At 30.8% G+C, this 13604-nt stretch overlaps 2 protein-coding genes across 5 annotated transcripts in view; one reads left to right on the top strand and one right to left on the bottom strand.

Moving 5' to 3' along the window:
* The first annotated feature begins 2566 nt into the window (after positions 1-2566).
* Positions 2567-4141, top strand: LOC127288021 (26S proteasome non-ATPase regulatory subunit 10-like). Its single transcript, XM_051315211.1, has 4 exons — positions 2567-2751; positions 2819-2917; positions 3429-3717; positions 3838-4141. Exons 1-4 carry the CDS (start codon positions 2629-2631, stop codon positions 4035-4037), a joined length of 711 nt encoding a protein of 236 aa, XP_051171168.1. The 5' UTR covers positions 2567-2628; the 3' UTR covers positions 4038-4141.
* The window catches only part of LOC127288016 (myosin heavy chain, non-muscle), a 37097-nt gene continuing 27629 nt past the window's right edge, over positions 4137-13604 (bottom strand). For 2 of the 4 annotated variants that reach the window (XM_051315202.1, XM_051315203.1), the window contains 5 exons: positions 12848-13010; positions 11418-12754; positions 7804-11339; positions 7490-7582; positions 4137-6852 (listed from right to left, as the gene is read on the bottom strand). In XM_051315202.1, coding sequence (XP_051171159.1) covers positions 6726-6852; positions 7490-7582; positions 7804-11339; positions 11418-12754; positions 12848-13010 — 5256 coding nt within the window. In that variant the 3' untranslated portion in view covers positions 4137-6725. The remainder of the gene's footprint in view (positions 6853-7489; positions 7583-7803; positions 11340-11417; positions 12755-12847; positions 13011-13604) is intronic. The other 2 variants (XM_051315204.1, XM_051315205.1) reach the window with 1 other exon arrangement.

Here is a 13604-nt window from a genome sequence, read left to right as displayed (position 1 = left end):
AATTGAATTTGTGATGTATTTAATTAAAATTATTAAAAATAATTAATTTAGTGAAGAATCATTTTAGTTCAAAATTTGTTAAATAATTGAATTGAAGAAGATCTGAAGAAGATCTACATTTTATACTAAAAAAAATGTCTTTTATTTACATTTTTTTTCAAATGTAAAAAAAAATGTCGCATTTTATTAAAATAAGTCGATAAAAGTCGCATTTTTGAAAAAAGTCGAAAAAAGTCGTATAATCCGAGGCCTGTAAACATATAATTTTAATTATTATCATTTAATATGTAATAATATTCTAATAAATTAAATTATTATTGATAATATTAATCTTTAATTTCTTTATAACAAACAATTAAATACTCAATTTGGCGCGTTTAATTTTGCTAGTTTTTTGAATAATTTTAAATTAATAGATCGTGAATATGTGGATCAAGGTCGCGATTTTTGCGAATATAAATCACGGATTCCGCGAAACTTGGTCGCGGATTTCAAGAATTGAGAAATTGACGGGAAATTTTAATAATTTTTAAAAAATATTTATCTGTGAGTAAAAATATTAAAATGCAATTTTTACATATTTTCTAAAATAAAATAAAATTAAAAAAAACAGTATGAATTTCTTGAAGAAAATACTAAATCAAGTTTTAATGGTAGTTCTTTGTAGCCTGTGAGGGCGTTTTTGAACTTTTAGCCGCATCGAAGAGAAAAGAAAAAAAAAGAGGATAAAGAGTGTTGAATTTAGGAAAAATGTGAAAGGGGAAGAAGATAGATAAGAGAAGAAATCTTGAGAACTTTAACGCTCCATCTTTAACCGGGCCGATATATAGATTTCTGCTTAGTCGTGGCAGAAAAGTTGTCCTCGTAAAAATAACAATAATTCCATTTGGCGTTCTCAGTGAGTCAACAATGCTTGTCTAGTGGAATGAGTCCGACAGCGAGATGTACGTGAATGGAAACGAAAAACTTTCTAGCTATTCTTCCAGTTGGCGTCTTGTCGTAAACAAATCCTACTATACTATCAGTTCAAACTCGTTATATTCAGGGCACTTGAGGGAAATTGATCTGCAAAAACAATTTTGAAAACCAATTTTCAATTCACTAAATCATAATTAATATTGATTATCGTTATATATACGAAATCAAACACCTGAAAAGAAAAATTAAAAATAGTTTTATAAAATAAGAACATTGAAAGCAAAATCTTTTATTTTTAAATATTCACATTTCAAAGATACAATTTTATTTCTATTAAATTGAAGCTTTGTTCTACTTTGATAAAAAAAAGGCTATATAAAAATAATTACAATTTAATTAAAACTTTAATTTAGATACGGAACCAGTGATAATTTTTATTTTTGAAAAAAGTTATAAAATTTTTTAAATAAGAATAAAAATTGTTTAAAAACAATTTGAATTAAATGAGAAATTTTTTTTGTAAATGTTAGCTAGAAACTGAGGAGAGGCAAATATAAAAAAAATTTGAATTACAAAAATTCACTTATACATAAATTATTGATCAAGTACTTGTTCCAGAAAATAAATCTATTTCTCTCTTGGAAAAGTAGACTAAGCTTTTAAAGAATTAATTTTAGATTCAACATGAGACTTCATACTTTGAAACGAGATTGTATTTCATCTTAATTGCATGTCTTAATTTTTTATGACTCGTAGATTTCATAAAGGGCTGGATTTTATTATTTTTCTCGATTACTGGAATAATTACTTTCTTATGACTTTTGCCATCAATATTGTACTGTGAAAAATTACAATAACTTTGAGGATAAAAGAAATTTTATAAAAAGAGAAAAGAATGTTTTTAAATAATAATAAATAATACGTTTTTAAACAAAGAAAGAAAAACTGTTATAATAAAAATTTTAATTTTTCAAGGACTATTCCATCAGTTTCTTCATATAATTTATTCATTTAAAGTGTCATTAAAAAATTAATTAACTCATCACAGTATACAATTGTTTAGGAAAAAATATAAAAAAAATCAAAGTTCAAAATTGCTTTTTTGTTTAGTGATAAGTTTATAAAATATTCCATATGGGATATAATTTATTTGGGTATGGATCTATATCCTTGAAAAATTTTCTTAAACCAATCCGTCGGCTTCCAGTTGAGGTGGCAGCTTCTTTTGATCCGGCAATCCATTTTATCATAGAATATAAAAGATTTCGCTAGAACGGGTTTTCAAATAGTCATTTGCATAATCGCGTGTGTCTAGGTTGCTCCGAAAAGTGACGTGCCATGTAAATGGCAAAAAGAATTCTCCTTTTTTTAAAAAAAAAAAAGTAATATTTAAATGTGAAAAAAATTTTAAACTTTTCCAAAAAAAAAATCAAATAAAAATTTCTATACATATTTTTTTTTAAATTTATAAACAAATATAAATTAAATAACTTTACAAACAATTTAATTTATTTAATCCTTTTTTCAAAAAAAGTTAAATTTTAATTTATTTCATAGTAAACAAAAAATAGTGAAATTTTTATAAATAAACAAATTCAATATTATCGATTGAATAAAAGAATTGCAGTGAATAAAGTCAGAATCTTCCTTTCCACACTGTCAATTGTCAATTATTCGAAATTATACGTAAACACGCAGAAAGTTTGCAAAATGGATAAAAGAATGCCACGCCAACAAGAGCCAACTGTTTATGATTTAGCATATCGTGGAAAAACTGCAGCTGTTAAAATTCTATTAAATGAGAATCAAAAACTAAAATCTGAAACCGATGAGGTAAATATTTCTTTAAAAATCTTTTGCATTCAAATTTTGTTGGTTATGTTACTTTTTTCATGCGCAGAATAAACGAATGCTGATTCACTGGGCTGCATTAGGAGGACATGAAGATCTTGTTACTTACTTGCTCTCCAATGGATTTCCTGTTGATCCACAAGATGATGTAAGTTTTAATAAATCTTTTATTTATTCATCATTAAATAAATGTATTCAACATGATAAATGCTTTCATGGGGGCTGCCATCTTTGATTCTCATTCTCTTCAATGAACAGGGAGCGCGAAATTCAAATTGATTCTCTCGTCTCATAAAAAATATTACTAAAAAGAAATTTTGAATATTAAATATAAATAAGATATAAAAATATATAAAATAATATATAAAAAATATATATTAATAATTTCAAAGATTTTAAATAATTATCAAAAAAAAATCAGAGTTGAATATTGAAATCGTTTTCCTGAAAAAACTTATTTAAATACTAGAGTAGAAAAATGTTTTTAAAAATTAATTATTTAATTTTACTAATGTGATAAATAAAAATTTAACGATTAGTCAACAAATTCGCAAGTAATAAAATAATTCAAATTAAAACCGCTTTTCGTTAATTCACCTCTGAATAAAAAAACATTGTTTTAATAAATAAAAAAAAAATTACTTGAAAATTATTTTCAGATGAGTATGACACCTCTAATTCTTGCATCTTCCGGTGGTCGTAAAAATGTCGTCAAAATTTTGTTAAAAGAAGGTGCCAATGTGAATGCAAAAACAGAAGACGGACATTCGTCAATACAATATGCCGCTTCGAAAAATTGGGTCGAAATTTGTGAAACCCTCATTAAAAACGGGGCAAATATCAATATCACTGATATCAGAGGAGCGACTCCTTTGCATAGAGCTGCATCCAAAGGAAATATAAATGTCGTTAAACTCCTCCTCGAACAAGAAAAAGATTTGAAAATAAGTAAGTTTTCGTTCCACGAATTATCATTTTAAAAAAATAATAAAAAAAAAATGTATAATTTGAAAAATTACCTTTAGTTGTAAATTAATATTCATTTTGAAAAATAAACAATCTTTACAGATGCAAAAGACGTTTACGGGAACACAGCGTTACATTTGGCTTGCGAGGAAAATCGTCAAGATGAAGCGAAATTACTTGTAACTAATGGTGCCGATATTTTGTCTGAGAATAAGGAAAAAAAAACTCCCTTGGATCTTGCATCACTTGGATTGGTTCGACAACTGAAAGAAATACAAAAAAAGACCGAATCTACAGAATAAAATTTAAATATATTAATAAAAAACATTACCTTGTTACTCATTACATTATTTTAATTCATTATATGAATATGAAAGAGAAATAAAAACATTTTTTAAGAATTTCAGTATTCAGCATTTATTATATTTTCTCTTGTATACTTAAGATGCAATCAACCCCTTTATGTTCAATCCATATAAAATGTATCAAAAACGCCCTCGCTTCTTTCAATTTAAATCGTTTTCTTTTTTTCTTTTTTTAATCGCTGTCCATTTCTCCCTCACTTGCCCGCAGATCTTGGGAGTGCCCACTTCGTTTTCATTTTGATTTCAAGCAGTATATTAAAAAAAAAACTTAAGGCGATGGCGGTGTAAGAGATTTGTTTTAATTTTTGATCATTTTTCTTTTTTTTTGAAAATTCAAAGCGTACGATATATAAGCAAGAAGTGAGTACCCCGAATACATTCAGTCATGTATTTACATAATAATGGTACTGATTGCGAGTTATTGGATCTAAACCCTGGCGAAGGATTGTCACAAGTTCATTTTTATTCAAAAATCAATTCTTTTTTTTTATCGAATTATTTAACTTAAATAATAATTACAATATATTGTCGAATAATAATAATCAATAATAATGATTCATAATTGTGAATCATTGATAATTCTAATCAGGGATTATTATCTAATTAGAAGAGATAATATAAAGAATTGTAAATTAATCATCAAAAAAGAAAAAAAAAATTATGGATTTCTTCGCCAGGGAAAAAAGTCATACATACAGATTGGATACTATTTTTGATATTAAAAATACTGAAAAAGTTTCTCTCGATCGAATAACGGAGTCTCAGTCCTGTCTAGATCCACTGTCTCACAGAGCAGTAGTTTATTTTTTTTTCCTTTTTTTAAATAATTATTTGCCGTTTCTTTGAGAAAAGTTTTGCCTAGATCCCTAAAAAGCTGTTAAGAGTTTCATGGAGTTAATAGCGAAGGCCCTATTTTTTTTTTAATATATATATATAAGAAACATTTTTTTTTTTATAATATGTATAATTTTGAATTCTGTATAATGTGTGTTCTCGCTTGCAGCTACTTGCATCAAAAAATATACTAGCCCTTGCGATGACACCTTGTAAAAACCTCTGAATACAAAGAATTTTATAAAATGCCTATAAAAATGCAGGTATAAAATTCCGTCTTCACATCATTCAATTCATCGGCAGTTTACACAATTTTTCATTCTTTTTTTTTCCCCTCTACGATCTCAGCATCTTTGTTTCTCGATATGAGTAAATCGAACTTGTTTCTTTTGACAATTTTCGCACAATTTCGTTTCTTTTTTTTTTAGGATAAAATCGCGATATCTATCACTTTGAGCCTGCAAGGCACATTCATTCATTTCATTTCAAAAGGTTAAGTTGCCAACTACAAGAGCTTAAGTACAATACGAGGAAAAGTCAGCTTTTAAGTAACATTATTCGTTATCTCGAAACATGCGGTGCCGAAGACGGAGGAATGGAAAGAAAACCTTAACGACTAAATTCAATTGAGTACATATAATATATATAATATATCATTTATATTATATACATTATATACATGTACATATACATTGTGTATAATGCCAAAAAAAAAAAAAAAAAAAAAAAAAACAAGAAAATTGTATAAATGCAATAAAATAATCTACTCTGAAAGTAAGCATTTTTTTATCAAAAGAAGAATTTCTTTATCATTTCCAAAAATAGAAACAAAAAAAAACCAAAAAAAAAAACATGCTAAAAAATACTGAGATAAAGGAAGAAGAGTCGATTTTAAACCTGAAACCTTTTAAAATGAAACCAACTTGCACTCTTTGAGGCAGCTCTGTTTCATTATCTTCTCACTTTGATGATTCTTACATTATATTAGTTAATTATTAAAATACATTAATAATTACTGTAGTACGTGTGGGAGGATGCTGATCGTAATAATAGTTATAAAATAATAATAATATAATAATAATAACGTATCAATAATATAATAATAATATAATAATAATAATAATAATTAATGTCTTAATACTACCTAAAAGTGTTATTCAGTTATTTCAATTATGCAGCAATCTGCTTTTTCTTTTTTTTCTATCCCACGATTACTTTTCATCATTACCTAAAACTCCCGATTCGTTTTATTTTTTTATGATTACAGTCATGCCAGTAATAAAACCGCTCCACGGTCAGTTAGTAAGCTGTAAAGTTATGTACATTTTCATTAAACTCTGTTTTTTTTTTTTTTTTTTTTTTTCTTTCTTCGTTTGATGGCATCTCACGGAAAAATCGTATAATAATACTACTATAATAATAAAAAAAAAGAAAGAAAGAATTTATTCCTATCACCTGCATGCGACGTGACGTTTATCGTTCTTTGTTTTTTTTTTTTTTTTTGTATCTTTTGCCAACAAAATCGCACCGGCAATTCAAAATGCGGGGACCATTATTATCATCATCATGCGAATACGCATTTCATTGTAAAAAAAAAAAAGAAAAAAAAATTGGTCACACCGAGAGCGATTAATCAATCTAATGACTCACGCTTATTCTATGTGTATGTGTGTGTGTGTGTATGTTTTCTTGTAACTTATGGAGAGACACCCCCAGACTCTTGAAAAATTCGTTAGACGAATTTATTATGCGTTTATGGCCGCAGATTACCGCAGCGGAAGACGTCTGGTTTCAATTTGCATTTTCCTCACCATCAATGCTTTCATCTTGCGTTGTTGAATCGTCACCTGAGCCACCAGTTTGCATTGAGCCACGTTTCAATCTCGATGAACTCAAACTAATTGGTGGTCCTCCACGCCTTTTTGAAAAAGAAAAGAAAATATAAATTTTTTTTATCATTTTTATCTTGAAAATTAAATAAAAGGAAAAACATCACAATTTTTTTTTTGGGAAAAGATTTTTTCGGGTAATTATTGTAACAGTGTAAATGTGGTTAATTGGAGATAAAAACACTAGATGCAGGTAAACATTTTATCTCACATTGATAGGAATTTTGTCCTTTTTGGATTTGTGTTTCAAAAATACGAGATTAGTTGATAATTCCCTTTTGGTAAAATATTATTAATTGGTTTTACAAATCAAATAGGAAATTATTAATGATTTTTCGTAAGGTGATTTATCAGCGACAGAAATATATTTATAAAATATAAGTAAAAAAAGAAAATAAATAAATTATAAAATTACATTTTTCAAAAATGTAACTGAATTTGAACTTTCGTCAAACACACACGCTAATAAACTACCTTAAAAGAAATAAATTAAGAAAAAAGGGAGGAAAATAAAGGGTTTCAAATGCAAACCAGGCAGAATCACACAATTGTGAATTCTGAAAAGAATATTTGAGGAAGTAGACATTGCACTTTCAGACTATTCAGGAAAATAAATTTTCAGGCAAACATTCTTTTTCGGGGTTTCCATCTCAATTTAATACCTACACGTTAAAAGAGTTTATAATTTCATCCTTCCAATAACCACGGTAGGAACCCAACGTTCTGCTATGCGTCTTTTGTGTCTTTTGATCTACTTCACTGCGCATTCATATTCATTTATATTGAATTAAAAAAATTAAATAAATAATAAAGAAATAAATAAAACAAGAATGTTTAGCGAACTGTCATTTTAAATTACCGTATTTTCTAAATGTAAAATTCGCTATACCTTCTCGACAATAAAATAATTGAATGAAAAAAAGTAAATTTTTTTTTAAATAAATAATATTATAAGTTATTAAAAATTTCAAAAAATTTACCTGAGTTTATTCTTCAAATTTGCAACTTCACGTGTCAAAACTTCTTGGGACTCAATCATATCGTCCATTTCTCTTTGCGCTTTTCGTTTAAGAGCCTTGTGCCTGCTAATTTCCTCCTCGGCTTCGTCCAATTGTCTCTTGAGACTCTTCATTCTCGTGTTAACTTTCTCCATTTGTTCCTTGTACTGATCGGCATTTCTTCTCTCATCCTCCAATTGTAAACTCAATTCTTTCAATTTCTTGTCCAATTTTCGATTGATTTTCTGTTGAGCGAATCTTTCCTTTGCCTCAGTCTCAAGTTGTTCATCCAAATTATTAATCTTTGATTCGAGAGCCTGAATTGTTGCCTTGGTCTTGGCACGTTGTGCAGTCTCTAATTCAGCGAGTTTTGCCTTCAATTCCTTATTTTGCCGCTCAAGTAACATTCTCTGAGATTCAAGTTTTTGCGTTGCTGAACGTTCTGTCGCTAAATCTGTTGTCAATTGTTCAATACTGATCTGTCCTTTTCTAGCTCGATCCATCAAAATTTCACTGTTTGACTGCTCCTCCTCTAATTCTTCCTCAAGTGTTGCTATTCTTGCATCCAATCGACGTTTCTCATCCAACATTAATGTTCCCTTATTAACATTGTTATTCAATTCTTCTTGAAGTTCATCGCGTTCATTTTCGGCAGCTCGTCTTGCACGTTCACTACTTGTGAGATCTTCGTTCGATTGAAGAAGTTCAGCTTCTAAACTCTTGACCTTGCGTTCCGCTTCCTTTGATGCTGCAGCCAATTCATCACGAGCTGCTCTTGCTTCCTCTGTTTCTCTTGTGCAATCCTTAATTTGCGCTTGAAGTTTCTTCAATTGCTTGAGAGCGTCTTCCTTTACTTTATTGTGCATTTCCAATTGTTGTTCAATATCCTTGTAATCAGCTTCCATTTTCTTTCGCTGTGCAATAGCTGCGGCACGCTGTTTCCTTTCATCCTCTAATTCGGCTTCCAAATCGCGTAATTGTTTCACGAGACCTCGACGTTTTTCTTCAGCCTGTTCTTCCTTGGCTTGAACCTCTCGTTCTAATTGAGCCCTCAGAGCTTGCATATTTACCTCGAGTCTCAATTTCGCGTCTTCTGTGATTTGTAATTCATCCTCCAATTCCTCGACTTGTGTCTTCTGTTCGGCAAGTTGTGATTCCAAAGCCCGTTTTGCCTTCTCGAGTTCGTGAACATTTTTGTCAGCTGTTCCTTGATTATTTGCCAATTCATCCAATTCACCTTGAAGAACTTTTTTGCATCTTTCCAATTCTTCAACTTTCTCGTGTAATTCATCCAATTCACGTGTAAGCGACAAAGCTCTCGTTTCTTTCTCTCGTGATTCTCGCTCGGCATTATCCTTTTGTTCAAGATATTGTACTGCAATGGCTTTCTCTTCTGCAAGAACTTTATCGAAATTCTTTTGTTTCTTTTCCAATTCAATGACCTTTCCTCTTTGAACTTCCAATTCAATTGTACTGTCTTCCAATTCGGCTTGAATTTTCTTTTTCGATTTGTCAAGTTTATCATTAGCTGCTTGAAGTTCCTCCACTTGTCTCTGTAGTGTTTCAATATCTTTCAAACATCGTTTTCTTGCTTCTTCAAGTGCAGTTGCTGCTTCAGATTCTTCATCGGCACGTTTCTTCGCCTCAGTGAGTTGAATATTCAAATTCACGACTTGTTTTTCAAAAGTTCGTTTCGCTTCTTCCTCTTCTTCAAGTTGATCATGAAGTGTTTCCTTCTCGCTTTCAAGTGCTCTTAATTTTGAACTCAATGCCAATTTTTGCCTCGTCTCTTCTTCAAGTTGTTGTTGAAGTTCAGTGAATTGAGATTCACAGGTTGTTGATGCTTTAACAGCAGCTGAAGCTTTCAATTCAGCAGCTTCCAATTGTTGAGAAACACTCTCAGCTTCCTGTTGTAATTTCACGACTTTCTCTGCTAATTCCTGTTTCACTCTTTCAATTTCGGCAAGTTTTCCATTAACCTCAACTAATTGTTGCTCAGCTTGTTTACGTCTTCGATCACATTCTTGTCTATTGGCACTAACGGATCTTAATTCAGTAGCCATATCAGCATTTTCAGCCTCTAATGTACTCTTTGCTTTCTCTAAAGTGGCTTTAGCTTTTTTCAAAGCGTCCATTTGTTCATTAAGAACGGTTAATTCTTGCGTGTGCTTGTGACGCGTATCAGCCATCATTGCCTCATGAGATGATGTCTCTTCTTCAAGATTCTTTTTTAATGTTGCCAATTCCTGTTCTCGTTTCGTTCTAAGTTCCTGTTGAGCCGCTGTCACATCCAACGAATCAAGTAATTCATTCTTCAATGCCTCTAATTCCTCATTCAAATCACGTTTCAATTTCTCAGCTTTACTTCTAGCTATTTTCTCAGCTTCCAAATCCTCCTGAAGTTCTGCCAATTGTGATTCCAATTCTCTTAGAGCCTTTTGAGCTTGAGCCTTCGCAGCACTTTCCTCGTCAATTTTCGTCATAACTTGCGTAAGTTCTTCTTCTCGTTTACCCAATTGTAGTTGTAATTCCTCTACCTGCAATTTTCTCTCAGCGATTTGTTCCTTCAAATCAGAAACTTCAGTTTCCATTTTTCTCTTCGATCTATCGACTTCTTGACGTTGTTGATGATCCTTCAAAAGACGTTCCTCCAAATCGGCAATTGTAGCTTCATGTTTCGTTTTCAATTTAGCCAAATGTTTCGCTTTTTCCTCCTCCTCTGCCAATGCTTGAGATAAATCATTTGCTCTTTCTTCCAAAAGTTTCTTTTCTTTCAAAAGTTTTTGATTTGTATCATCAGAAAGTGCAATATCTTCGTCCATTTTCTTAATTTTCGCGTCACATTGAACTTTTTCCAATTGTAATTTTTGTCTCGCAGCTTCCTCCTCCTCTAATTGTTCCTCCAAATCACTGATATTAAGTTGCAATTTCTTTTTCTCTTGTATCAATGCTGAACTTCTTTCCTCTTCCTCTTCAATTCGTGCCTCAAGATCATGAAGAATCTCTTCCAATTCTTGCTTTCTAGCCGCCAATCTTGCACGCATTTCTTCAGCTTCAGCACAAAGTTCCACTTCAGCTTGCAATTGTTCAGCCAACATCATTTTCTCTTCAATCACCAATTGATATTTTCTCTCATATTCCTTGGCATCGTGCACTGTCATTTCTAATTTTTCACGAACTTGCTTCAATTCATCTTCCTTGAGCGTAAGTTTCTCTTCTTGTTTCGTCACTTCCAATAGAGGTTTTACTTTCGTGTACAAACGCCACCATTGCCAATTTCGCAATTTCAAATAAGCGGAACAATTTCGTTGAATAATACGTATTGCATTTAATTGTTGTAGACGCTTTTGATAATTGCGTCTCGCCAGAAAACCACGACAGAACGCTTGGAAATTAACAATGAGATCCGTAATTTTATAATCTCTTTCTTCTTCCAAATGAGCCAATACACCAGCACGGAAAAATATCTTCGATTGACCCACACGATATAAATTTGGATCAAGTTCCAGTGCTTGAATCTATAAAAATTAGAAAAAAAAAAAGTATTTTAATCAAGAGAATTTTAATGAAAAACGAAAAATAAAAAAAATACATACCATCTTTTCGCAAGCTTTCTTTCCGTCCATAAAGCCCTTCGGAATGACATTCGGTGTCAAAAGTTCATATCGCTGTCTAAATTCTTGGAATGGAATTCTATTCGGGAAACCTTGACGACAAATACGAATTCCTTCGAGAACACCGTTACACCTCAACTGATCGAGAACCAATGGAGCGTCTATTTTACCAGCTCTCTTCTCATGATTGGGAATAATGCACCTGACAAAATTTGGATTAGTATTCCTCAATGTTGCCATCAATTTCGTCAATTGCTCTTTATAAAGTTGTGAGACTGTTCTAAACATTCCTTTTCTTGTTCTTGCGCCAAATTGCGTGTCAGTCAATGCTTGTTGGGCCATTCCAACAATTTCAGCATCCTTCCATATATGACAAACAAATGGATCTTGTGACGCTTGCAAAAGACTCACAACATTTTCATTAAGGGGATCCATATTTTTCATAAGCCATTTGGCAGCAGAATAATCAACTTTTCCAGCATAATGAATAATGGCAAAATCGGCAACTCCACGGAAATCTGTTTTCATAAATTTCGGATGAACACTATGAGCACCCACAAGTTTTTCCACAAATGTTTTGTCCGTCGCTTTTGGGAACCAACATTCCTCATCAACAAGGGCCATAATACCCATAGGTTTATCTATCAAATCAATTGTCGGCTGAAGATCTAATCCAAAATCAATAAATTTCCATTCAATACCTTCACGTTGATATTCTTCCTGTTCGAGAATAAACATTGTGTGATTAAATAATTGTTGAAGTTTCTCATTCGTATAATTGATGCACAACTGTTCAAAGGAATTCAATTCGAAAATTTCAAAACCAGCCATATCTAAAATACCAATGAAACTTGCTCCCTGTCTTTTCGTTCGATCAAGTGATCTATTTATCCTATTCACCAACCAACGGAACATTCTTTCGTAGCACGCTTTCGATATTGCTTCAACTGCAAATTCCACTTGTTCCTTCGTTTGTGCTTTCGTTACAAAATCGCGGCCAACTTTGATTCTTGGTTTTAAAAAGGCTTTTGTCATTTCTGTCACACTTAGGCCCAATAGATGGGAAATTTTTTGGGCAACTGTATTATCAGGAAGTGTAGCTTGATCGGAATTTCTCTCCTGTCTAAATTGCATCGAACCAAATAGCATAACTGCAGAAACAATACGGAATATTGAGGCAAAATCTTCGTTCGTCATTCCCATTATATTCATTGCCTTCACAATGGCGGAAAATTCGGCAGAATCATCCATTCCCGGTACTGGAAGCGCACCATTCGAAAGGAATGGATAATGTTTTGGATCCTCCAAAATAAATTCCTCTGCAAAAAGAAAGAAAATTTTATTTTATTTTTAAAAATGACACTTTCTTTTTTTATACTTATTATATTATATTTATTAAATAAGTTACGTACTCTTTTGTTCTGGTGATGCACCTGCCAGCAATTGGTAAAATATGTGAAACGCTCGTTCATCTTTGGCTTGTCGAATTGCCCTAGATTTTTCAAGAAGGTACGTTTCGATATTTGCTCCAGCGATGTAACCAGATGCATCAAAATTAATTCTAATGAACTTTCCCTGCAAAGAAACATAATTTTATCAGATAAAATTCTTTAACGAACAAAAAAAAATAGAATAAAAAAGTTATACACCTGCGGCATCTTCACTGAAAGTTAATTTTGAAATATTTTCTTTTTCTTTGATACAAAGGAAAATTATTTTATTTACTTGTTTATAAATGCCTGCACGAAGATTTAAAAAAAAAATTAAATAATACAACAAACAGTATTCTTGATATTAAATTTATTTTAATTTATTCAAGGATTTGAAAAAGTGTAATTTAAAGAAAAATGCTTTAAAAAAACAATCAGTAAGTAAAATTCTTGGTTTTAAATATTCTAAATTTTTTTAAGTTTAATTATCAAGGAATTGTAAAGCTAAGAAAAAATGTTTACTGATACTGTTTTTAAAAATATGTAACTTTTGCAAAAGATTAACGCAAGTGAAGAAATTTAAATATCCATAAATTATTTTTCTAATATAATTTATAGTTAACCTTTTGAGGTATCATTTTTTTTTTCGTTTTTGCGTAAAAACATTTAGTTTTTAAAAACTGATCTTGAAAATGTTGTTTGTATATTAATAAAATAAATTTCCAATTCTAAATTTTAA

Source organism: Leptopilina boulardi, unplaced genomic scaffold (genome assembly GCF_019393585.1).
Source record: "Leptopilina boulardi isolate dan_hultmark-lab unplaced genomic scaffold, ZJU_Lbou_2.1 LbouV2_38, whole genome shotgun sequence".
Lineage (NCBI taxonomy): Eukaryota > Metazoa > Arthropoda > Insecta > Hymenoptera > Figitidae > Leptopilina > Leptopilina boulardi.
The sequence above is the reverse complement of the archived record's forward strand: the minus strand, read 5'-3'. Positions and strand labels throughout refer to the sequence as shown.